At 45.0% G+C, this 26,862-nt stretch overlaps 2 protein-coding genes across 4 annotated transcripts in view; one reads left to right on the top strand and one right to left on the bottom strand.

Annotated features, from left to right (window-relative positions):
• Positions 1–574: 574 nt before the first annotated feature.
• Positions 575–21,204, bottom strand: LOC129830693 (transcription factor E2F3-like). Of its 3 annotated transcripts, none has more exons than XM_055893302.1 (7): positions 20,707–21,201; positions 14,753–14,858; positions 11,950–12,169; positions 7,561–7,722; positions 7,308–7,422; positions 5,829–6,006; positions 575–4,275 (listed from the first exon to the last, which is right to left on the bottom strand). In XM_055893302.1, the coding sequence occupies exons 1-7, from the start codon at positions 20,953–20,955 to the stop codon at positions 4,010–4,012; spliced, it is 1,296 nt and encodes a 431-aa protein (XP_055749277.1). In that variant the 5' UTR covers positions 20,956–21,201; the 3' UTR covers positions 575–4,009. The 3 variants fall into 3 exon arrangements, with proteins under 3 accessions (XP_055749277.1, XP_055749279.1, XP_055749278.1); XM_055893304.1 differs by having other exon boundaries at positions 4,058–4,150; positions 20,707–21,202; XM_055893303.1 differs by lacking the exon at positions 575–4,275 and adding an exon at positions 5,471–5,644 and having other exon boundaries at positions 20,707–21,204.
• A 3,344-nt stretch (positions 21,205–24,548) lies between these two features.
• Positions 24,549–26,862, top strand: part of LOC129830691 (macoilin-1-like) — a 17,886-nt gene continuing 15,572 nt past the window's right edge. Inside the window, exons 1-4 of the mRNA XM_055893298.1 lie at positions 24,549–24,805; positions 25,981–26,122; positions 26,238–26,364; positions 26,732–26,855. Coding sequence (XP_055749273.1) covers positions 24,726–24,805; positions 25,981–26,122; positions 26,238–26,364; positions 26,732–26,855 — 473 coding nt within the window. The 5' untranslated portion in view covers positions 24,549–24,725. The remainder of the gene's footprint in view (positions 24,806–25,980; positions 26,123–26,237; positions 26,365–26,731; positions 26,856–26,862) is intronic.

Genomic DNA, 26,862 nt, shown 5'->3' with positions numbered 1-26,862 from the left:
TCAGTATTCCAACCTGTATTGTACTACTGTAGTACAGGGGAACAGTCTTGACATTCAGTATTCCAACCTGTATTGTACTACTGTAGTACAGGGGAACAGTCTTGACATTCAGTATTCCAACCTGTATTGTACTACTGTAGTACAGGGGAACAGTCTGACATTCAGTATTCCAACCTGTATTGTACTACTGTACTACAGGGGAACAGTCTGACATTCAGTACTCCAACCTGTATTGTACTACTGTAGTACAGGGTCTATCTCCTACGCTAGTGTACGTGGCAGAAGCTCCGTTTTCACCGTGGTGAAATAAAATCCTCGTATGTTTTTGGGTAAAAAGACGGATGTATCCAGTTCAGAAAAAGAGGTGTGTGCAGGCCGTAGTTTAAAAAATGAAGAAGAAACGGGAGTGAACATTTATGACGGCTTTGATTGAATCGCAGCCTCACTCAACATTCCTACAGAACGCCCCGGGCAGAGTAGCATGACAACTGGTTTCCCGAGTGTTTTGTGCATTTACAAAACACTTAGAAAAAACAATGGTTGTTATAAAAAGGCTAAAAAAAAAATACAAAAATAAGTGACAAACTTCTTTCTATTTTATAAATGTAATTTAGGAGCTGGGGACATGATACAAAACAATGTAATGATCTCCATACTGTACGCAACCTGAACAATAATTCAACAAGTAAAACAAGACCAAACATTTTTTTCTGCAAAAAAAACAACAAAAAAGAGACGGCCACATATGCCGAACAAAAAATATAAAAAACAACATGCAACAACTCAATTGATTTTACTCCGCTACAGTTCATAATGAGGAAAATCAGTCGATCTAAATTAATTCATTAGGCCCTAATCTATGGATTTCACATGACTGGGAATACAGATGCATCTGTTGGTCACGGATAAAACAAAAAAAATGCTTGCCCATAACATAACCCCACCATGGGTCACTGTTGACAACGTCGACAACAGCAAACCGCTCACCAATAGGACGCCATATTCATGGTCTGCGGTTGTGAGGCCGGTTGGACGTACTGCCAAATTCTCAAAAAGAACGCTGGAGGCGGCTTACGGTAGAGAAATGAACATTCAATTCTCTGGCAACAGCACTGGTGGACATTCCTACAGTCAACATACCAGTTGCACGATCCCTCAAAACTAGAGACATCTGTGGCATTGTGTTGTGTGACAAAACTGCACATTTTCAGAGTGGCCTTGTATTGTCCCCAGCACCAGGTACACCTGTGTAATGATCATGCTGTTTAATCAGCTTCTTGATATGCCACATCTGTCAGGTGGATGGATTAACTTGACAAAGGAGAAATGCTCACTAACAGGAATATAAATAAAAATGTGTCCACAAAATGAGAGAAATACGCTTTTTATCCGTATGGAAAACAGGATCTTTTATTTCAGCTCATAAAAACCAACACTATATATGTTGCGTTTATTTTTTTGTTTTGTGAAGAATTAAAATATTTCCCATTGTATTGTTTATGGGGAGATAACATGGCTGCCATAAAACGTTGTAACGTGATGTAAATGCAGAATCCTACATGTCCTCTGGTTTAAGCCCGGCACCGTATCGCTGGACGGTGGGCTACAAACAGAAATTCACGAGCAGAACATTCAGAAAAATCAAAACATCTTAATAAAAGCATTAAGTAAAAAAAATATTTTATATATTTATTTAGAAATCACAATTAAAACTTAATAGAATTTCTAAATAAGGAAAAACTGCAGAGAAAAGACTGATAACACCATCAAACATAGATGGCCAGAAGACCAGTACACCAAGGAGCAGATTCCCCTAGATACAGATCTAGGATCAGATTCTCCTTCTCCAAGCCTTTTGCATTCGTGAAATGCAAAACGGACCCAAGATCAACATCCTGGGTCAACGTCACCCTACTTCCTGGGGGACAGCAAGAGTAGTCACTGAAATACAGTACGGTATTGAGGATGAAATCAATGGCTGCTTTTCCTACTTTAATTGTAGCCTGTTCCCAGATGTTTGTGCCGTTATGTTCATTAGGACAAGGAGTTGACGTGATAACACAAAACAGAGCTGGCAACCAGGCTAGCCTAACGGCAACCAGGCTAGCCTAACGGCAAGCAGGCAGGCTAGGAAACCAGGCTAGCCTAACGGCAACCAGGCTAGCCTCACGGGAAGCAGGCAGGCTAGGAAACCAGGCAGTACACAACTCAAAAGCACATAGACATGAAACTCATACGGGACAACTGTGCAAAAAGACAACTTCTAACCGAGACCACTTCATATGAACATGTGCTATACAGGTATGGACATACGCCTGGGAGAAATAGCCAGACTAGCCTGGTCCCAGATCTGTTTGTGTCGTCACGTCAACTCATCGTCATTACAAACCATGTAGAAACAGACTGGTAAGCCAATCTATCACCAGAATACCTTCTAGTACAGTACCTTAGAAATGACTTAACATGTAAAATAAAAAATACACATTACTGTAAGACGGGAATAGAGTACATCGTTAAGTTCAGGACATGTCTGTTCTCCAACATACTCTCATAGCAGTCAATTGACTCAAAAGGGACTTCATGGTAAGTTCTGTCATCAACCCATAGAGCTCTGGTGCAATGTCATACACTAGTAAAGACCACAGGACACCATCTAGTAAAGCACTTCTCTAAAACCAACCAGGTTCAGCCCGTAAAGGAAAACTGAATATATAGTATGGTTGGCTAGTTTAAAGGTCACATGTCTATACCAATCGAAGGGTCAATTTTTTTTTTTTTTTTAAATGGATATACATTTTTAATCAATGGGTGATGATTTATCATCAATGATTTAATGATTGGGGTCATTAAAATATCTGGCACCAAAAAAAATTCATTAGAATCCATTTGTACATTTTAATTAAGTAATTTTTTTTTTTTATTTCAAGTAGGAAGTAATTTGGGAGCCCTGAGAAATGACTTGAGTTGGTTAATAAGTTAGTTATTCAATAAGTAACATGGCTGCAAGCATGGCTGCAGTGGCTAAAAACAAAATGGGGACTCGTCTACGTGACTCTTGCATGGTGGTGTGTGTGTGTGTGTGTGTGTGTGTGTGTGTGTGTGTGTGTGTGTGTGTGTGTGTGTGTGTGTGTGTGTGTGTGTGTACATTGCTCATCCCTGGATATAGAAGCAGTTAATGGACGGCAGTAGAGGAACATGTAGTGGATGTCCCACACGGCAACAGGAGCAATATTCACTTCCTCCTCGAAAACAACAAACAAAACATACACCAATTGTGTAGTAAACCGTTTCATCAGGAGATCAGCCCACCGTTCAGTACATACTCTGGTTCTCTGAACAATACCAGTCAGTCTCTTCCAGTATTGTGTCAGAGGGCTCCGTGTGAAAGACCAGGGTACACACGCAAAAAAAAAATACAACATTTGATGCCAAGGCAGACATCACCATCTTGGGACGTAGATAGCAGGTCCGCTCCACTCTGGTGAGCTAATAAAGTTCACAGATAAGTCACACAATGGTAGATATGGGTAAGAATCTGTCCAGGGGATAACATCCATGTCTCTTGTTAGGGACAATCTTCTGCTTTCAGATGAGAACAGTTCATTAGAATAACAGTCTGCTATGGTGACTGTTTAGGATGTTGGTTTGCCTGTCAGCGCAAGACCAGAAAGACAGGCTTTTGAGAAGAGGTTTGTCCATTCTTTAAGCCACAGAATTCACCCCTACAGTCTGAACTGAAACGTACTTCCTTTGATCAGCTCAATAGCAAGAGCAGGTATTTCCCTTCTCTCGTCGCTGGCCAGGGGTCAATTACACAGCAGGTCCTCTATGAGCAGTCCAGTCGACAAGGTCAAGAAAACAAAGCCTTGCTCCAAAATGGCTGCTGTGCTGCATTCCATAGAGCCCGCTGGGCTCTAAATCAGTTCTTTATAACTGGAAACAACCACAATTTGGCTCCAAAATGGCCAAACTAAAATTCCCCAAAATGGCCGCCGAGATTACATTTCACTCAATTACAGAGCAGGTTGTCTAGTGGAAGCCGGTCCAGATCGTAGGAGAACAGGTCGCTGATGCCTTCGTCTTCGCCCAGGCTAAGCAGGTAGTCATCCCCCACGAGAGAGAGGGGGATGAAGGGCTCCTGGTCAACGTCCTGGAGGGGGAGGAGGGAGGTGAGGGAGGAGGGCAGGGGGGAGATAGGAGTGACAGTCACCGCTGAGCATGCTGGGAGCCTGGACAGGGCGTTGGAGAAACCGTTACCGGTGTAGTTATTACCCTCTGGTGAGAGATGGGTAGAGAGCAGGAAGAAGAGATAGAGGGTGAGAGAACAAAAAGGTGAGTTATTTTCCAATAACTCACCACAGAATTAAGTCTGAAGTTGGGGCTCACCCATAGAGCTAGATAGAGGACTCTAGTGCCCAAAACCATGTTTAAGCACGGGCAGCAACATTAACCCTCCTGTCACGTTCGTTTCATGTTAATTAATTATGTGGTCCCGGTCCAAAATGGCCGCCCCATTATAGCTGATCATAAATCCATAATAATACATATATTATCACCTAATGTTCTGTTAGATCTTTTAAATCAACAAATTAATTTTAAGTTCTTGTGAACATTTTGAACTTCTATTTACTATTTATGGCCTGTAGGCCTCATTGACCTGAGCTCATACAACTCGTTTTTGAGTAAAAAAAGCATAATGTATGGATTATTTTGACTATAACAAATACTCAGATTAAATATATTGTGCTATTTATCACAGACTAGTTCATCTTCACTGTCAGTTTCCTGGCCTCTCTCCTCCTCACCAGTGTCATGATCAAAGATATGCTCAAGAGCCTCACATACACTATATCGTTTGGTCATTGTGCTGCCACAGAATTAATTGTGAGCAAGGCTTAAATTAACAATAAATACCAGAGCTGCGAGAATAGTTCAAAATAATATTGAAACAATGCTGTGATTGTTTGTGAGAATGCCAACAGGTGTGGTTCCCGTGGTTCCCTTGGAGGAAAGATTCTATTGGTGAAAGGTTCCTGTGGGGGTTGCCATGGAAGCCAAGAATGGGAGTGAGGTGCGTGTGTGTGTGTGTGTGTGTGTGCTCAAACACTGGGAGAGGAAGTGTGTCCATCTGATGAATGGGCATGTGCCTGAACTCAATTTTATACACTAATTGTAGTCTCACCCATTCATTTCTAATGACTGGTCATTTTTGACCCGGAACACCACAGGTGTACAAAAGTTAAATAAAACACCCAAAATGTAATGAAATCATCAAAATGTGTTATGTTGTGTGTTCAGATGTTCTGTGTGGACAAAGTCATGGAACCTAATGACAATCAGATTAAATTAACTACATTTTTCAGAAAGAAAACTTGTGGGGAAAAAAATATGAATACATTTATTATTAAAAAAAAATATATATTTTTATTTTTTATATATATATACATATATTTTTTTAAATCGGTCCATTTCGACCGGCGTTGATCATTTTGAAGTAGTCAGCTGGGTGGGACTTCCTATGGGTTAAGGAAAGATCACATGATTCCATCCAGGTCGTCAGGGAGGGATCAGCCAATTAAATATACTAGTGAGCCAACATTCCATAACTGCAGGTCACCGTACATCTCAAACCGTGGCTTTATACCTGTTCAAACACAACAGGTGCCAAGATGCACCCTTTCAGTTTGTTTGCCAACTCATAAGTATTAGAAGAAGAAAACAGACTACTTCAAAATGGAGGTGGCCTCAATGGCGTTGCCCGTGCCCTCACAGACGTCATAATGGGACAGATACAATGACGCAATGTCTATCTAAGTCTACGGGCTCACCTTGTGACACCTTGAGGAAGGATGTGGAGTTTCCGTTGACATATGACGAAGATGAGGGTGGATGTCCATTTCCGTTCAGCGTAGAGTTGTTTTTCAGCGGGGAGGAAGGGGCGTGATCATCTGAGCACAGGAAGACTTCTATTGGACCCTGGGTGCTGCTCAAGTGGACCTGGAGACTCTGATAGGTCAATCAATAAATTAATCAACCAATCATACACTACAAGACCAAAAGTATGTGGACACCTGCTCGTCGAACATCTCATTCTAAAATCATTGGCATTAATATGGAGTTTGTCCCCCCCTTTGCTGCTATAACAGCCTCCAGTCTTCTGGGAAGGCTTTCCACTAGATGTTGGAACACTGATGCAGGGACTTGCTTCCATTCAGCCACAAGAGCATTAGTGAGGTCGGGCGCTGAGATTGGGCGATTAGGCCTGGCTAGCGGTCGCTGTTCCAATTCATCCCAAAGGTGTTCAGGTCAGGGCTCGGTGCAGACCACTCAAGTTGTTCCACACCAATCTCGACAAACCATTTTTGTACGGTGCTTTGTGCCTACTAGCCCGAAACCATGAATGCATTAGGCCAGGTAGCGTTCTGCTGGCATCCACCAAACTTTACAGTTGGCACAATGCATTAGGCCAGGTAGCGTTCTGCTGGCATCCACCAAACTTTACAGTTGGCACAATGCATTAGGCCAGGTAGCGTTCTGCTGGCATCCACCAAACTTTACAGTTGGCACAATGCATTAGGCCAGGTAGTGTTCTGCTGGCATCCACCAAACTTTACAGTTGGCACAATGCATTCGGCCAGGTAGCATTCTACTAGCATCCACCAAACCCAGATTCGTTCATCGGACTGCCTGATGGTGAAGCGTGATTCATCACTCCAGAGAATACGTTTCCACTGCTCCAGAGTCCAATGGCAGTGAGAGTTACACCACTCCAGTCGATGTCTGGCATTGCGCATGGTGATCTTAGGCTTGTGTGCAGCTGCTCGGCCGTGGAAACCCATTTCATGAAGCTCCCGACGAACAGTTATTGTGCTGCTGTTACTTCCAGAGGCAGTTTGTAATTCGATAGTGAGTGTTGTAACCGAGAACAGACCATCTTTACACTCTTCAGCACTCGTTCGGTCCCGTTCTGTGACCTACCACTTCACAGCTGAGCCGTTGTTGCTCCTAGACATTTCCGCTTCACAATAACAACATTTACAGTTGACCGGGGCAGCTCTAGCAGGGCGGAAATGTGACAAACTGACTTGTTGGAAAGGTGGCATCCTACGATGGTGCCACGTTGAAATTCACTGAGCTCTTCGAAAACGGGGCCAGCCTACTGCCAATGTTTGTTTATGGAGATTGCATGGCTGTGTGGTTGATTTTATACATCTGTCAGCAACGGGTGTGAATAAAAAAGCAGAATCCACTAATTTGAAAGGGGTGTCCACAAACTTGTGTGTGTGTGTGCGTGTGCGTGCGCGTACCTCTGCAGGGTCTGGCACCTCCAGTCTGGTTTCAGCAGGGGCTTTGACCATGATGACCGTCTGGTCATTCAGACTAGGAATCCTTTTCACATCATCATACGATATGTACGCAAACGTACCCAGAGGTTAAGGAAAATGTAGTCATTCACACACAGGACTAGAACACACACACACACACACACACACACACACACACACACACACCTCCCCTATTACATCTCAGTCACACAGCAGGGTTGTAAAGGAAGGCTATTTCCTTGTGGGTGTGTCTTCAGTCATCTGTTGGACGATGAGTGTGCAGGTGTGTATGAGTTCATCCAGTCTCTTCTCCTCCTGGGTCAAGTCCAGCAGTTCTTTACCCACAGAGCCAGGGTTCTGGACACTGGCCACTCCTTCTGGGGACAGGCTACAGCCCCTAAACACACAGGAGAGCACATGTTAACACACAGGAGGAGAGAAGAGCACGTTAACACACACACAGAATGGCAAATGTTAACACACAAATAGTAAACACACACGCCCCATTCCACAGGTTCAGAGTTAAAGGGAGGGATAACCCATGGTTCTCTCCAAATAGTAAACAAACATGCCCCATTCCACAGGTTCAGGGTTAAAGGGAGTGATAACCCATGGTTCTCTTCTGAGCTGTCTTGTATTATTCACAAACCGTAATCTAGCCTGGGCTAAAGCAAGGAAATCATGTTCTGATGCTGATTGGTTTATTTTTAGAAAGTAACAAAACAATTGTTATTTTCTTCTCAGGAAGGCCAAGTCTGAATATTTTATGTCTGTTACCACTGACTAAATAGCCTTCCAAAACTATGTCTGGTAACAGTAACGTTAATGAATTACCATCATGTATTTTGAAGGACTCTGTTGCTGTATATGACAAAACCGAAATGCTGAATTGTTTCAATGAGCACTTTGTATCATCTGGTAGGCTGTTTGATTCAGTGTCCTCTGTCTCTGTACGACCCTGTGTGGATGAACCAGTGTCCTCTGTCTCTGTACGACCCTGTGTGGATGAACCAGTGTCCTCTGTCTCTGTACGACCCTGTGTGGATGAACCAGTGTCCTCTGTCTCTGTACAACCCTGTGTGGATGAACCAGTGTCCTCTGTCTCTGTACAACCCTGTGTGGATGAACCAGTGTCCTCTGTCTCTGTACAGACCCTGTGTGGATGAACCAGTGTCCTCTGTACAACCCTGTGTGGATGAACCAGTGTCCTCTGTCTCTGTACAAGCCTGTGTGGATGAACCAGTGTCCTCTGTCTCTGTACAAGCCTGTGTGGATGAACCAGTGTCCTCTGTCTCTGTACAACCCTGTGTGGATGAACCAGTGTCCTCTGCCTCTGTACAGACCCTGTGTGGATGAACCAGTGTCCTCTGCCTCTGTACAGACCCTGTGTGGATGAACCAGTGTCCTCTGCCTCTGTACAGACCCTGTGTGGATGAACCAGTGTCCTCTGCCTCTGTACAGACCCTGTGTGGATGAACCAGTGTCCTCTGCCTCTGTACAGACCCTGTGTGGATGAACCAGTGTCCTCTGTCTCTGTACGACCCTGTGTGGATGAACCAGTGTCCTCTGTCTCTGTACAAGCCTGTGTGGATGAACCAGTGTCCTCTGTCTCTGTACAACCCTGTGTGGATGAACCAGTGAGAGCTGGTCAAACTTCTATCTTTTTGCCATTCTCAGTGCAGGTGGTACATAAAGCCCTGAAATCCTTAGATCAGAGAAAACCTGCAGGTCCTGATCTTTTGGATCCCTGCTTTTTAAATCTGGCAGCTGATTTCATAGCTGAACCACTTACATATCTGTTCAATCTAACCCTGGAATGTAATGAAATTCCAAAGATCTGGAAATCAGCATTTGTCCTTCCACTTTTAAAAAGGGGGAGATCCAACTCTTAAATAATTATAGGCCCATCTCAAAGCTGTTACCCCTGGTGAAAATACTTGAAACCCTTGTGAGTGAACAGCTAAAATAGTTTTTATTTACTAGCTCTATTTTATCAATGTACCAAATCGGGCTTCAGGAAGAAGCATAGCACAATTACAGCAGCCATGAAGGTTTTAAATGATATCACTGAAGCCCTTGACAAAAAACAGCCCTGTGTCTCACTTTTTATTGATCTCTCTAAGGCTTTTGATACAGTTGATCATGCTATACTAAGGCAGAGCTTGTCTAGTGTAGGTCTTTCAGAGCATGCAGTTGCATGGTTTGCTAACTATCTGTCTGATAGAACTCAGTGCACTCAATTTGATGGGCTTATGACTGTTAATTTGTCTGTCTTTAATGGTGTGCCCCAAGGCTCTGTATTTAGTCCCCTCTTATTCACCATTTATATAAATAATTTAGACAAAAATGTGCAAAGTACGCAACTTCATTTTTATGCTGATGATACTGTTATTTACTGTTGTGCCTCGTCTCTTACAAAAGCTTTCCAGAACTTGCAAACTGCTTTTTATACTGTTCAACATACCTTGTGTCAATTGAAGCTTATCCTCAATACTGACAAAACTAAACTAATGGTGTTTTCTAAAGCAAGAAATAGACCTCTGAACCTTTCACCTGTTACTACCTGTCAGGGCAATGAGATTGAGACTGTAACCTCATATAGATATATTGTATTTTAATTGATGACGGCCTCTATTTTAAATTGCATATTCAACAACTTAGAAATTAATTGAAGCCGAAGTTGGGATTTTATTTTAGGAATAAGGCCTGTTTTTCTATTGAAGCCAGAAGGAGATTAGTATCAGCTACATTTATGCCTTTACTAGACTATGGGGATATTCTATATATGAATGCTTACGGTCAGTGTTTGAGATCAATTGACACCCTTTACCATGGCACTTTGAGATTTATTTTAAACAGCAAAACCCTTACGCACCACTGCACTTTGTATACCAGGGTTGGCTGGCCTTCTCTAGTCATTCGTAGGCTCAGTCACTGGTATACTTTTATTTATAAAGGCATTTTGGGTTTACTACCATTTTATTTGGGCATTTTTATTGTTCAGAAATATGGTGGGTACTCTCTTCGTTCGCTGGACTTTATCCTGCTAACTGTTCCAAATGTCCAAACTGAATTTGGTAAAAGGGCTTTTATGTACTCTGCGCCATCGTCTTGGAACGCCGTACAAAATACTTTTAAACTGGAAGAACTTGTCCTGATTGGTAGTTTTAAATCACTGATGAATGATCTTGAGACTGATTCCCTGACCTGTCAATGTTTTTAATTGGCTGTTTTTGATTTTGTTTTACTCTTGTGAATTCTATGGTCTTTACTAGATTACTTGTAGTTTTTCATGTTGTCTGTCTGTAATTTTTGTAATGACTTGGTGCTGCCTATCTTGGCCAGGACGCTCTTGAAAAAGAGATTTCAAATCTCAATGAGCCCTTCCTGGTTAAATAAATAAAATAACAAACACACACAGATAGAACTGCACATGTTAACACACACACACACACACACACACACACACACACACACAAATGGGAAAGAACACACATTTCAGGCGTACATGTATTTTTGACACACAGTCTACCCGTGGCACCATCATGCGACCCCAACCTTAGTGGCTGGGATACCGTCCGTTACCGTACGGGTTCCACCAACTATGGTGCCTTTTTAGCCAGGAAGAGCAATACAAGTCTCCACACAGCCGTGTATCAAGCCCCCCCCCCCCCCCCTGTCTCCACTCACAGCCGTGTATCAAGCCCCCCCCTGTCTCCACACTCACAGCCGTGTATCAAGCCCCCCCCGTCTCCACTCACAGCCGTGTATCAAGCCCCCCCCCCTGTCTCCACACTCACAGCCGTGTATCAAGCCCCCCCCCTGTCTCCACTCACAGCCGTGTATCAAGGCCCCCCCCCGTCTCCACACTCACAGCCGTGTATCAAGCCCCCCCCCCCTTGTCTCCACACTCACAGCCGTGTATCGAGCCCCCCACCCCCCCTGTCTCCACTCACAGCCGTGTATCAAGGGCCCCCCCCCCCCCCGTCTCCACTCACAGCCGTGTATCAAGCCCCCCCCGTCCCTCGTCTCCACTCACAGCCGTGTATCAAGCCCCCCCCGTCCCTCGTCTCCACTCACAGCCGTGTATCAAGCCCCCCCCCCCCCCCCATCTCCACTCACAGCCGTGTATCAAGGGTCCCCCCCGTCTCCACACTCACAGCCGTGTATCAAGCCCCCCCCCCGTCTCCACACTCACAGCCGTGTATCTAGCCCCCCCCCCCCTTGTCTCCACACTCACAGCCGTGTATCGAGCCCCCCCCCCCCTTGTCTCCACACTCACAGCCGTGTATCGAGCCCCCCCCCCCCTTGTCTCCACACTCACAGCCGTGTATCGAGCCCCCCCCCCCTCTCCACACTCACAGCCGTGTATCGAGCCCCCCCCCCCCCCCCTGTCTCCACTCACAGCCGTGTATCGACCCCCCCCGTCTCCACTCACAGCCGTGTATCAAGGGTCCCCCCCGTCTCCACTCACAGCCGTGTATCAAGCCCCCCCCCCCCCCCCCGTCTCCACTCACAGCCGTGTATCAAGGGCCCCCCCCCCGTCTCCACTCACAGCCGTGTATCAAGCCCCCCCCGTCTCCACTCACAGCCGTGTATCAAGCCCCCCCCCGTCTCCACTCACAGCCACTGGATGTTGTTCTTGGACGACTTCTTGATGAGATGCACCCCCTCCAGGACGTTGGTGATGTCATAGAGACGTCTCTTCTGCACCTTGAGGGACTCCGCGGCCCGGTTCAGGTCCACCACCCCGTCACTGGACTGGGCCAGCAGCTGGACAAACTTCTGGGTCAGGAGGCATAGAGATGTGTCATACCTGGTCTTCTCTAACGGGGAGGGAGGAGCTGGAGAGAGAGAGGGGATGGGTTAGTTACCACAGACAGGAGCTGGAGAGAGATAGGAGATGGGTTAGTTACCAGACAGGAGCTGGAGAGAGAGAGAGGAGATGGGTTAGTTAACAGACAGGAGCTGGAGAGAGAGAGAGGAGATGGGTTAGTTAACAGACAGGAGCTGGAGAGAGAGAGAGGAGATGGGTTAGTTAACAGACAGGAGCTGGAGAGAGAGGAGATGGGTTAGTTACCACAGACAGGAGCTGGAGAGAGAGAGAGAGGAGATGGGTTAGTTACCACAGACAGGAGCTGGAGAGAGAGAGAGAGGAGATGGGTTAGTTACCACAGACAGGAGCTGGAGAGAGAGAGAGAGGAGATGGGTTAGTTACCACAGACAGGAGCTGGAGAGAGAGAGAGAGAGAGAGAGAGAGAGGAGATGGGTTAGTTACCACAGACAGGAGCTGGAGAGAGAGAGAGAGAGAGAGAGAGAGAGAGAGGAGATGGGTTAGTTACCACAGACAGGAGCTGGAGAGACAGAGGAGATGGGTTAGTTAACAGATAGGAGCTGGAGAGAGAGGAGATGGGTTAGTTACCACAGACAGGAGCTGGAGAGAGAGAGGAGATGGGTTAGTTACCACAGACAGAAGCTGGAGAGAGAGAGGAGATGGGTTAGTTAACAGACAGGAGCTGGAGAGAGAGAGGAGATGGGTTAGTTAACAGACAGGAGCTGGAGAGAGGAGATGGGTTAGTTAACAGACAGGAGCTGGAGAGAAAGAGAGGAGATGGGTTAGTTAACAGACAGGAGCTGGAGAGAGAGAGAGGAGATGGGTTAGTTAACAGACAGGAGCTGGGGAGAGAGAGAGGAGATTGGTTAGTTAACAGACAGGAGCTGGAGAGAGAGAGGAGATGGGTTAGTTAACAGACAGGAGCTGGAGAGAAAGAGAGGAGATGGGTTAGTTAACAGACAGGAGCTGGGGAGAGAGAGGAGATGGGTTAGTTAACAGACAGGAGCTGGAGGGAGAGAGAGGAGACGGGTTAGTTAACAGACAGGAGCTGGAGAGAGAGAGGAATGGGTTAGTTAACAGACAGGAGCTGGGGAGAGAGAGGAGATGGGTTAGTTAACAGACAGGAGGCACATACACACAGACTGACTGAACAGACCCAAACAGAGCATTGAGCAGGAAGGAAGGTAAGGGAAACAATTGACATGTGAGCACAAACACAGCCAGCCCAGGCAAGGAACACGCAGCCAGCCCAGGGCAAGGAACACACAGCCAGCCCAGGGCAAGGAACACACAGCCAGCCCAGGGCAAGGAACACACAGCCAGCCCAGGGCAAGGAACACACAGCCAGCCCAGGGCAAGGAACACACAGCCAGCCCAGGGCAAGGAACACACAGCCAGCCCAGGGCAAGGAACACACAGCCAGCCCAGGGCAAGGAACACACAGCCAGCCCAGGGCAAGGAACACACAGCCAGCCCAGGGCAAGGAACACACAGCCAGCCCAGGGCAAGGAACACACAGCCAGCCCAGGGCAAGGAACACACAGCCAGCCCAGGGCAAGGAACACACAGCCAGCCCAGGGCAAGGAACACACAGCCAGCCCAGGGCAAGGAACACACAGCCAGCCCAGGGCAAGGAACACACAGCCAGCCCAGGGCAAGGAACACACAGCCAGCCCAGGGCAAGGAACACACAGCCAGCCCAGGGCAAGGAACACACAGCCAGCCCAGGGCAAGGAACACACAGCCAGCCCAGGGCAAGGAACACACAGCCAGCCCAGGGCAAGGAACACACAGCCAGCCCAGGGCAAGGAACACACAGCCAGCCCAGGGCAAGGAACACACAGCCAGCCCAGGGCAAGGAACACACAGCCAGCCCAGGGCAAGGAACACACAGTCAGCCCAGGGCAAGGAACACAGTCAGCCCAGGGCAAGGAACACACAGTCAGCCCAGGGCAGGAACACACAGTCAGCCGAGGGCAGGAACACACAGTCAGCCCAGGCAAGGAACACACAGTCAGCCCAGGCAAGGAACACACAGTCAGCCCAGGGCAGGTACACACAAGTCAGCCCAGGGCAGGTACACACAAGTCAGCCCAGGGCAGGTAGACACAGTCAGCCCAGGGCAGGTACACACAAGTCAGCCCAGGGCAGGTACACACAAGTCAGCCCAGGGCAGGTACACACAAGTCAGCCCAGGGCAGGTACACACAAGTCAGCCCAGGGCAGGTACACACAAGTCAGCCCAGGGCAGGTACACACAAGTCAGCCCAGGGCAGGTACACGCAGTCAGCCCAGGGCGGGAACACGCAGTCAACCCAGGGCGGGAACACAGTCAGCCCAGGGAAGGAACTACAATGTTCCCATGCATGGGTGGGACTGAATTCCTCAACAAACATGGGTGTTCCTCCCTGCGGCATTTTCATTAAGACTGTCTCTTCTTCCTCGTCTCCTTTCCTTCCACCTAGAGTTAGTGGAGTGGTTCAATAGTGTTAGGTTCTAAATTAACGCCTGGTGGCATGTCTGGTGGGGTAGGTAAGTGTGTGTGTGTGTCAACTACCCCTATACCCCCCCCCCCCCCCCCCCGGTCACTTACTCTGGGTTCTTCTGAGGGAGTGTGTAGTGGCTCTCTTAGCTCTGGGCTCACCGATTGGCTCAGTGGTGTACTGGTCCCTCTCCTCCAGCTCCAACCGACGCTTCGCCTGAGACAGAAGAGTTAAACGAAAGTTGATCACCTGGATCACTTCAGATGGAAAACAGCCCTCAAGGATCACAGTGTCCTAAGGTTGACCTTGGCAGTGAGCTCTAAATACACTGCTCAAAAAAATAAAGGGAACACTTAAACAACACAATGTAACTCCAAGTCAATCACACTTCTGTGAAATCAAACTGTCCACTTAGGAAGCAACACTGATTGACAATACATTTCACATGCTGTTGTGCAAATGGAATAGACAAAAGGTGGAAATTATAGGCAATTAGCAAGACACCCCCAATAAAAGAGTGGTTCTGCAGGTGGTGACCACAGACCACTTCTCAGTTCCTATGCTTCCTGGCTGATGTTTTGGTCACTTTTGAATGCTGGCGGTGCTCTCACTCTAGTGGTAGCATGAGACGGAGTCTATAACCCACACAAGTGGCTCAGGTAGTGCAGCTCATCCAGGATGGCACATCAATGCGAGCTGTGGCAAGAAGGTTTGCTGTATCGGTCAGCGTAGTGTCCAGAGCATGGAGGCGCTACCAGGAGACAGGCCAGTACATCAGGAGACGTGGAGGAGGCCGTAGGAGGGCAACAACCCAGCAGCAGGACTGCTACCTCCGCCTTTGTGCAAGGAGGAGCACTGCCAGAGCCCTGCAAAATGACCTCCAGCAGGCCACAAATGTGCATGTGTCAGCATATGGTCTCACAAGGGGTCTGTCTGAGGATCTCATCTCGGTACCTAATGGCAGTCAGGCTACCTCTGGCGACAATATTATTATTATCATCATTATTATTTTTTATTTCTGTAAGCCAAGTACACCTAATAGTACTACGGCGTAACCTAGCACTAGGGCGTAACCTAGCACTACCGCGTAACCTAGCACTAGGGCGTAACCTAGCACTACCGCGTAACCTAGCACTAGGGCGTAACCTAGCACTACCGCGTAACCTAGCACTACCGCGTAACCTAGCACTAGGGCGTAACCTAGCACTACCGCGTAACCTAGCACTACCGCGTAACCTAGCACTAGGGCGTAACCTAGCACTACCGCGTAACCTAGCACTACGGCGTAACCCAGCACTACCGCGTTTGTTAAAGTTTAGAGAAGTGATGCATCGATATAAAAATTCTGTCCAATACCGATTCCCAATATTTAAAATGTTAGCAGCGTTTTAAGCGTTCCAGTAGTTAAAAAGTTCACACACACAGCGGTCTAAGGCACTGCATCTCAATGCAAGAGGTGTCACTACAGACCCTGGTTCGAATCCGGGCTGTAATCACATCCGGCCGTGATTGGGAGTCCCATAGGGCAGCGCACAATTGGCCCAGCGTCGTCCGGGGTAGGACGTCATTGTAAATAATAATTATGTTAACTGACTTGCCTAGATAAATAAAGGTGTTACACACACACACACACACACACACACACACACAGAGCAAAAAGTTATTTTGTTACGTATGTCCCCGTATGTCCCCATTACCAGTAAAACATAATCAGAACCTATTTCTTTCACTTGCTGTGCTGTTTCGTTCTTCATTTGTTCAGTCATTTCAATCTCAACCAGGATTTATATGGGACGCTGTTTGGGTCTTTGCATGTCAAAATAAATCCACTATTGTGCCTAATCCTTATTGTGGCTAGCTTCACAACACGTAACCTAGTCCGGTCGAGCCTCAATAGCCAGATGAAGCTAGCTGGCTGCTTATAACGTTAGCTTTGGGCAACAGGGTTAAGTAGCTGGCTAGCTATTTATTGTCATGAACTTAAGTTCAATTTCAACAAGCGAACAACCGGTGTCAACCTAGCTAATACTTACTCACAAGGATCCCTAAATCATTGCTAAGAATAGTGAAAATGACTGCAGTTTCTACACGTCATTGTTTTCAGGCTGGTTGTATTGGTGCTAGCTAGGTACCGAGCTAAAGCTTGCTAGCTACCCCAGAAGTTGCGGTCGAACAAATAATGGTTTATTACCAACACAGTATTGTAAATACATCGATCGTGGCCGGTGTTTGCTTGCAGACTTTTTTGTACAGCTTTGACAGTGCTACTGATAGCAGTGGTGGTGCTTGGCTTGCAAGTGCAAATTCAGAACACACAACATTCTATAATAGAACTGTGTTATTTGACGTTTCAAATTGAAAGTTATTGTCAAAGTGTTATTTGACGTGTATCTTTGACATAAAGACCCAAACTGCGTTCCATAGTATGTCGTGAAGCTAATAGCAGTGACGCTATTACTGTGTAACTCGAGTAGGGCAACATCTAAACAATAGCGCACTTTGTTATATTAAGTGTGCACGTCAGCTTTGACATCGGTTTTTCCACATCGGCGTTAAACTAGACATCGGGCTGATACCGACGTTGTCATTTTTAGCTAATATCGTCCGATTCCGATATGTTCACCGATATATCGCGCATCTCTAGTTTAGAGACATATGTTTAAATACATTTTTCAAAATGCATGTCATCCTTGATTACTTTTAAATAAATTATCCACGTGTGGTTGTATTGACTTTTAAATTACCAAATAAAATCTTAAGTTGCCACAACTTAATTAAGCCTTGCTGCTTAAAATCAGTTGTGGAATACTGACTGTCCAAACAGAAACGGATGTGTGTTCAGACAGCAGTCAGTGGCTGACATGGCTACGCTAGTTGTCACGGTAACGACGGGTGTGTGCAACCAGCGTAGACAAATTAGTTGTGGTGCTCGTGCTTCCTTTCATTCAGAAGTTACGTAATAGAGCAAAGGCATGGAAGTTTACCAGTTACAAGTGTAAGAACACCTTTAAAAAGTCTCAAAAAGGATGAGATGATCCAACTTTCAAAACAAGTCCTTTTTGGCTAGCCACAGCAGTCACCTAGCTAGCTGTTTAGCTTGCTAGCAAATTCACTAATTTCTTTGAAAAACAATTAGCAAAGCTCGTTAGCTACCACATGTTCTTGTCAAACTGTCAACAAAATATGCCGTATAAAAGTTTTTTTTAAACACTTAAAAAAGGGCAAATAAATCACATTTGACCGTTTGGACACAAGTCAAATGGCCAGGAATCAGATGAAGTGGTTTGAAATACGATGTTCCCACCACTTGAGAAACTGACCACGTTCACATGTGTACTGTATTCCGGATAGTAACTCATATCCCACTTAAAGTCTTATTTTAGGATAAGCTGTTTACATGCATCTTTGAAATCCCACTCGTGAGTATCCCTGTACCCATGAATAAACAGAAGATTCTTCATCTAAGTTCATATGGGTTAAAATGGAACAGTAACTGAAGTCTGGAAACAGACTGTAAGGACTATAACCTCTCACATGTCATTTAATATGAACTTGTGTAGAATTATGCTGTGAAATTAAACAACAAATGTTAAGTTTGTTTTGGGAAACAGAAGCGGAGAAATATGATTTCTTTCAGCGTCTGGAGAAAATGTTTAAGGTGCTTGTAATGTGTTATATCTTTGACACTTATGACAGTATTTCAACCACAACATATGCACCCAAGACAAACCGAAGTCTTTGTGTTTCTCATCTTTTAATGTCCTTAAAACCAGAAAAAAACTGATGACATTTAGTACTGGAGTATTTCTGTCTGCATTAAAGCCCCTTTGTGTGGAAAAACGTATTCTGATTGGCTGGGCTGGGCAGTCTTGAAATCCTATAGATTAGTGCCTAATGAATGTATTACAATGGACAGATTTCCTTATATGAACTGTAACTCAGTAAAATCTTTGAAATTGTTGCGTTTATATTTTTGTTCAGTATAGATGACTAATGAATTCATTCTTTCAATGTAAGACATTCTGCTGAATAATCCTTTATTTAGTCTCTCCGTTTATTTAACAAGGCAAGTCAGTTAAGAACAAATTCTTATTTACAATGACGGCCTACCCCGGCCAAACCCTAACGACGGTGGGCCAATTGTGCGCCGCCCTATGAGACTTCCAATCACGACCGGTTGTGACACGGCCTGGAATCAAACCAGGGTTTGTAGTGACTCCTCCAGCACAGAGATGCAGTGCCTTAGACCATTGTGCCACTCAGGAGCACAGTTACGACAGAAGAGAAGCTGCATGTATCGATCGTTGACAAACAAAATGGCCAACCAAATGTCGGAAATTATAAGCAGAAACTTGTCTAAATTAGAGGTGAAAGAGGCATGTTGTAAATTATTATGGTGGATCACACCGAGCGGGTTGCCTACATTTGGAAGTCATTTGTTTGACAATCAGATGAAAACATCACACAATACACACGATTTGCAAAACTAAGCTTGCAAGCAGATCAAAAAACAAGATGTTTACATGCCACAGACAGTACCCAGTCTTAGATGAGCACATCCCAGGTTTCTCAGAACGGGGATACAATCTTTTTGGGGGTTATTGTAAAATGGGATATGATGTGTGTTTATGCGTCCAACTCAAAAACAGACTACTTGAGTATCCTGAATAATACAGGGATACTGGTTGCCCATGTAAACATGGTCAAGTGAGATCAGGACACCTAGTTTAAAACCTAGTGGTCTTATTTACCTGAGGAGAAAGGCTGGCAGGTCTATAGAGCAGACTACTGGCCATGGCACCTCTCCTTCCACATTGATGATGGGTTTCCTTTACATAGGCACATTGGTTGTTAATAAGAATGTTGCAAGTTGCTTGATTCTTTGAACTGTGGTCAAGTATGTTTCGGGTTGGAGTGCCACCTTAAATGCTTTTGCATAAATTATTTCTTAGTGTGAGTTAATAGGCATCTTTACATGTGTGTGGCTTGCAGCTTGCATGTTTCCAAGAAATCAAACTTTCACGATTAGACCACAAATCAAAACAAAATCTGTGTTGGGACTTTCTCGTGGTATGACTCCATGTTGGAAATCAAAAAATGTATTATAGCTATCGAGCTACGTCACAGACGTGGAAGATACTGGAAGAAGTGTACTTTTAGTTTTATGACAACGTGGGTCCTTATGGTAAATACATTTAAGTTTGACCCCACAAGCGGTCTTTTGAGCCGCTGGAGCGAAGTATTACAAAATGGGGGAACACAAAACCAACCAGCTTAGTTAAGAAGCTTGCGTCCCACACTAACACGGGGACTAGATTCACCCCATCCCCCTCCATGTGTGGTTGAAGGCCTAGTTTCTGGTGTTTTTTTTTAAAGAATATATTCCCTTGCTTTAGCGCTAGCCCATGGTATTTCACTAACTAGGTACCATGAATAAGACACGTTGTTTGTTTTGTCGATTATATATTAATTTTTTTAATTAAAGATTGATTATGGGTTATTATTAGCATATCATTTCTGCAGATAAACTTTGGAATTGTGGCTGCTGCTGGATATGGACGACGGGGAAAAACAACGAGGTGGATTGGTTTAACGTGTCAAATAAGAGACCATACTTAGCTAGCTAGCTGTGTTGGCTATCCAACTAACGTTGTCGTGTGTATGCTTGATATCTGGCTAACTAGGTATCTAAACCAAACTAACGTGAGCTAGCTAGCTATGGTTCTCCAATAACCCTTTATAAATCCACTGTCAAAGGGGACAACTCAAGTGGGAAAAGTTACAAGTGGTGCATCACAAAAACATAACGGCAACGTGTGACTTTGTGCAGTAAAACATATAAGTTAGTAGCATATTAAGCTAAACAGCTAGCACTGTATACTACTACTTGCTATGAATTGTAGCCAACTAGCTGACGTTACTATTTAAATAACTAGGATAAGTCACTTGTTAGTTCTCACTAGTTAGCGAACATAATACACAGTTGTTAGCTAACTGGTCAGTTTGCATTCGTGTGACTGCACTTAATATTGTATGCCAAAAGAGCCATCGTGTACTAAATTACCGGGGGTCTTCCGATGGCTGGTCGCGGTCCTGTCCCGTTTGTAGACACCCCTATGGGTGTAGTGTAAAGCTGACTCACCGTCGGGTCTGCGACACCGACATTGTTAGTCTGGTTCGGACAGGGCGGAGGTGTTAAGATCTGATAATATGTCGCATTGCTGTACCGGGTCAGAACCGTTTGTTTTTTGTCCATGGAGGAGCCTCCGACCCCTGAAATAAGGACTTTTTCCGGGACTCCCCTCTTTCTCATCTTCAGGGTCAAATGTCCGTTTGTCCCTCCGCTACTTTGGAGCACTTTCTCCTCAAAGTCCGCCTCGGCTCGACCCAAAATAATCAGGGATTATCAGACTAATATTTTACATGCCCATTCGTTCAAATTGTATAAATGATACGTTTCGAAAACGTGAGGATGCAACGGATTGAATTAGGTCGAAAGCTCCGTTCTGGATGTTCAAAAAATGGCTCCAGGAAGCTGACAATGAATAAGGGGATGCAGTTTACCCGCGAAGGGCCCTCCCGCGAAACTCGGATTTCCCGGGAATGTTTTAAACAATATTTGAATATGGTATGCTATTGGTCAGCGTCATATCAGTCTCCCCATACGTAATTGCGTCAGTGTGTTTGACCAATGGCTGAGGATTTTCGACACACAAAGCGATGCCTTGTGCTTATTTGTCTGCTGAACGTCAAACTCAATCATGTAAGGTAAGCACGATATATATACAGTGCATTCGGAAAGTATTCAGACCCCTTAGCTTTTCCCCCACATTTTGTTACGTAACAGCCTTATTCTAAAATTGATTACATAAAAATGTTTCTTAATCTACACACAATACCCCATTATGACAAAGTGGGGAAAAAAATGAAATATGTGCACATTTATTACAAATAAATAACAGAAATACATAAGTATTCAGACCCTTTGCTATGCGACTCGAAAATGAGCTTAGGTGCATCCTGTTTCCATTGATCATCCTTGAAATGTTTCCTCAACTAGTTTGGAGTTGAAATGTGGTAAATTCAATTGATTGGACGTGATTTGGAAAGGCACACACATATCTATATAAAGGTCCCACACATCGACAAGGTGAAGAATCTGCCGATGTGCCCGTGAGCAAGGCACTGAACCCTAACTGCTCCAGGGTTGGCGTTGATAATGGCTGACTGTGATCCAAATCTCCGAAGTTGTCTCAGGAGGATTTGGGACATGCATATAATACAAGTACATCAATGAAATAGGACAAATATAAGCCCCCCAAAAAAGTATTTTATTTATTTATTATTATTAAACCTTGCATTCTTCGTGCAAGGTTCCTTATCGTATTGAGTCTTCTCGCATTGATTATTTTCCTGTGACCCTTAACATCTAGCAATGACTTAAATGTAAATGTAAAAATAACATTTGAAATGCAATGCAGTCATTAAAGTACATGGAGATCATACTGAATGTTACACTGGACGCAGCAGTTGATCAGTCACTAACAGTGTTTGAAAAATTGTTTTAGTAAATCTATTAGTCCAACATAAAACAAATAATTTTGACATTTCATACAACAAATTAAATGTTTACTTACAAGCCCCTAACCAACAATGCAGTAAAAAATAAGAATTAAGAAATAAAAGGAACACGTAATTAAAGAGCAGCAGTGAAATAACAATAGCGAGACTATATACAGGGGGGGTAACGGTACAGAGTCAATGTGCAGGGGCGCCGGCTAGTCGAGGTAATTGAGGTAATATGTACATATAGGTTGAGTTATTAAAGTGACTATGCATAGATAATAACAGAGAGTAGTGGGGCGTGGGGGGGGGGGGGGGGGCATGCAAATAGTCTGGGTAGCCATTTGATTAGATGTTCAGGGGTCTTATGGCTTGGGGTTAGAGGCTGTTTAGAAGCCTCTTGGACCTAGACTTGGCGCTCTGGTACCGTTTGCCGTGCGGTAGCAGAGAGAACAGTCTATGACTAGGGTGGCTGGAGTCTTTGACAATTTTTAGGGCCTTCCTCTGACACTGCCTGGTACATAGGTCCTGGATGGCAGGAAGCTTGACCCCAGTGATGTACCCTCTGTCGTGCCTTGCGGTTGGAGGCCGAGCAGTTGCCATACCAGGCAGTGATGCAACCAGTCAGGATGCTCTCGATGGTGCAGCTATAGAACCATTTGAGGATCTGAGGACTCATGCCAAATAATTTCAGTCTCCTGAGGGGGAATAGGTTTTGTCGTGCCCTCTTCACGACTGTCTTGGTGTGCTTGGACCATGTTAGTTTGTTGTTTATGTGGACACCAAGGAACTTGAAGCTCTCAACCTGCTGCACTACAGCTCCGTTGATGAGAATGGGCATGCACATTTGCCTGGAAGCGAGCATAGAAGTAGTTTAGCTCGTCTGGTAGGCTCGCGTCACTGGGCAGCTCTCGACTGTGCTGCTTCTCTTTGTAGTCTGTAAGGGTTTGCAAGCCCTGCCACATCCGACGGCCGTCAGAGACGGTGTAGTACAATTCGATCTTAGTCCTGTATTTGCGGTCTTATCCATGTCAATTTGTGACGTGTGAATTATTTGATGTGCTCATATGAACAAATACACAAAAGACAAAAACTCATTGACCACAGGATTACATTCTTAAATGATAACAGTAATACTTTTTTCCTTTTAAATGTCAAATATAAAACACCCTTTAGCATAGGAAATACATTTATTTAACATGGCAAGTCAGTTAAGAACAAATTCTTATTTTCAATGATGGCCTAGGAACAGTGGGTTAACTGCCTTGTTGAAGGGCAGAATGACAGATTTTTACCTTGTCAACTCGGGGATTCGATCTTGCAACCTTTCGGTTACTAGTCCAGCACTCTAACCACTAGGCTACCCTGCCGCCCCATATAATGAGGATTTGATCATTGTTCTTACGCCCCAAATAGCTGTCACCTTCAATATCCTTACATGAAGGGAAGAAAGAACACAAAGAAGTACTGGCCAGTATTTCCTATACCTATATATAGGCATTAGGCTGGTGTAATGAAATGTAGCTAGCTCAAACATCATCAAACTTCATCTTCTATCCCTGGAAGGCCAGTATCACAGTCTGCTGCTCCTTCATCTTCTATCCCCGGAAGGCCAGTATCACAGTCTGCTGCTCCTTCATCTTCTATCCCTGGAAGGCCAGTATCACAGTCTGCTGCTCCTTCATCTTCTATCCCTGGAAGGCCAGTATCACAGTCTGCTGCTCCTTCATCTTCTATCCCTGGAAGGCCAGTATCACCATCTGCTGATCCTGTATCTTCTATCCCGGGAAGGCCAGTATCACAGTCTGCTGCTCCTTCATCTTCTTACTGGCCTCCCATAGACTGCAGTGAAGGGGTGGTGGAGATCCCTATGCGTGCCTGTTGCCTGCCAAAGTCTCCCCTTCCCCAGCCTCTCCCTTGCAAGTCCCCCCGTCATGTGTCCCAGGACCCCGAGACGGGCCATCATGTCCCACTCTGCCCCAGTTCTGGAAGTCCCTTCCTCTACCTCCTTAGCCCATACCCCTGCCTTAGCGGCACATTCAAGTTATTACGGTGGCTAACGTCCCAGTAACGACTAACAGGGCTAGCTAGCTAACGTTAGCATATTTACACACAGTGTGTGCTAGTACATTTGTAAGGACTTTGACGTAAACAAAACAATATATAGAGGTGACAGCTTTATTTTAATAACACACTACAGTAATCACAGCGCACATTTAAATTTACTGAAAATCACTCATACCTTCAAAGTACAAACATTGCAATTGGAGAAATATTTACTCCATCCTCCGGGGCAGACATGTTTGTTACTACGGAGACGTATGAATGACGTGCGTGCGTCGTGGCGTGTGACGAGTAGGGGGAGGGGCCCACGATACATGATTTTGATTTCTTTCTTTGTTTCATGACCAGAAAACAACAATGGTGTATATTTGTAGAAATGTCCATATCTGATCGTTCGCCTGACATTTTCGTTATAATTACCGGACTCGTATCAGAACCGAATCCACAGGAGGTAGGATGAAGCGGCGCAATGCGGACTGCAGCAAGCTCCGACGGCCGTTAAAACGGAACCGAATCACCGAGGGTATATATAGCAGGTACCGACGAAGAAAGCGGGCTCTAGTTAGGGGACATGATCGTACAATAATGGCGTCTGAGATATATCAGACAAGACACTCAGCTGTCATGTAGTGTGTCAAATAACCCCCCTGCTTTAGCGTTACTATGAATGTGTCGTTTTCAAATGTCTTATAGCCTGGTTCTGAAGGCCTAGCAATGTAACATTAGCTAAGTAGCAGCTGCTAGTTAGTTCGCTTGCTATTCTGACAGTTTCAGGGATTTGTTCCAAAATGTAAACAATACCGAATGCAATCACATTGACGACAATCAAATGGCATTGGAAAACGTGATAAAAATGCACACACACAGATCATGATTTTATTGCACGGTTAATTAGTGTCTTACTGATAGTTAGCTGGCCATCCAACCCACACATGACAATATGTTCTTTGTATACTCACTCACTGTCTGGTAGCCCTGTATTACTAAGCTAGCTAGTTATCCAAAGCTTGACTGTAGCATCTACACTTGTGAGCACTTCAGTACATTGTCAGCAGCAAAGCTCCATTGATCACACAGCGTGGGCAAAGCAGCTGTTGAAAAACCGACATATACACGGGGTTTAATGTTCTCTCCGATCTTCTCATAGACATACGCCACTGTCTGGCACGGTGTTAGGTTATGTATTTCTGGCCTTGTACAGTATGAACAAAGACTATAAGCTCTGGACCAGAGCTTTTAGTATGAAGGGACTGAAAAGCAGTACACTTGTACAACCAGGAATCTGTATATCAACTAGTGGGGATGGAGTTAGGATTACTTAAAGGAACAAATTTGAATGAACTTTTAATGTTATTCGGTGCAAATGCCTCTTTTTAAAACAACATCAGAAACCATGTGGTCATGTGGTTGCAGATTATTACCTCGTGACTGAAATCAGGAGAAAGATGGTCCATCTGTAAACACTGTGTTGTTGATATGAAGGACTGTTGATCATATCACAGGGAGCTTTTGACTAGCTCTGGTCCAGGGCGGTAGTGACACATGTTCCATTACTAGTTAGTAGAGGAACACACTAACACCTTGGACCAGAGCTAGTTTTCATCTAGCCTCTCTCTCTCTCTCAGGTTGTGTCTAAAGAAATCCCACAATGTTTCTCTCATGTTCTCTTTCTCTCGCTGTCTTTGTCTCTCTTTCTCTATCTCTCTCTCAGTACGTTCCTGTATCTGAAGTTTCTGGTGGTGTGGGTGCTGGTGCTGCTGGCAGACTTTGTGTTGGAGTTCAGGTTTGAGTACCTGTGGCCCTTCTGGCTCTTCATACGCAGTGTCTATGACTCGTTCAGATACCAGGGGCTGGTAAGTGTGTGTGAATGTAAGACAGAGTGTATTCATGAGATTTTGACACGAAAAATGGCTGCACAATTGTATATTTGCAATACTGACTACATTTCTCTCTCTCTCTTTCTCTCAGGCTTTCTCCGTGTTCTTTGTGTGTGTGGCGTTTACGTCTGACATCATCTGCCTCCTCTTTATCCCTGTCCAATGGCTGTTTTTCGCTGCCAGCACCTACGTCTGGGTCCAGTACGTCTGGCACACAGGTCCGTTAACCCCAGCTCTCTCTCTGTCCCAGATTTACATAGATTTCTCTTTCCTATGATGCATTGGGGCTTCATCCTGGGTGGCACGTGATTCATATGTTTATGTATACCGAGTTATCAAATGTGTATGTACTGTACATTTTTTATACATTAAAATATGCATGTACAAAATACATTTTCTATTTCTTTGTCTGCTTTCACACAAGCAGCCCAATTTTGACATTTTTTTCCCACTAATTGGTCTTTTGACAAATCAGATCAGCTCCTGCAAATAATTGGGCAAAAAGATCATAATTGGTCTGCCTGTGTAAACGGCGGCGTTTACCTCTCACACTGTCCCCCATCTGGGCCCTTTCCCTCTGCACAGAGAGAGGAGTGTGTCTACCCACCGTGTCGCTATGGATACTGTTTGTGTACATGGAAGCTGCCATCCGCTTCAAGGACCTGAAGAACTTCCATGTGGACCTGTGTCGGCCCTTCGCTGCTCACTGGTAACCC

This window comes from Salvelinus fontinalis, chromosome 32 (genome assembly GCF_029448725.1).
Source record: "Salvelinus fontinalis isolate EN_2023a chromosome 32, ASM2944872v1, whole genome shotgun sequence".
In the NCBI taxonomy this organism is placed as follows: domain Eukaryota; kingdom Metazoa; phylum Chordata; class Actinopteri; order Salmoniformes; family Salmonidae; genus Salvelinus; species Salvelinus fontinalis.
The sequence above is the reverse complement of the archived record's forward strand: the minus strand, read 5'-3'. Positions and strand labels throughout refer to the sequence as shown.

Coding starts and splice junctions, on each gene's coding strand:
- LOC129830693 (XM_055893302.1), bottom strand. CDS start 20,955: ATGAGAAAGAGGGGAGTCCCGGAAAAAGTCCTTATTTCAGGGGTCGGA. Junction 12,170..14,752: donor CTCCCTCAGAAGAACCCAGA/GTAAGTGACCGG, acceptor CTCTCTCTCCAG/CTCCTCCCTCCCCGTTAGAG. Junction 4,276..5,828: donor CTTCCTCAAGGTGTCACAAG/GTGAGCCCGTAG, acceptor ATCTCTCACCAG/AGGGTAATAACTACACCGGT.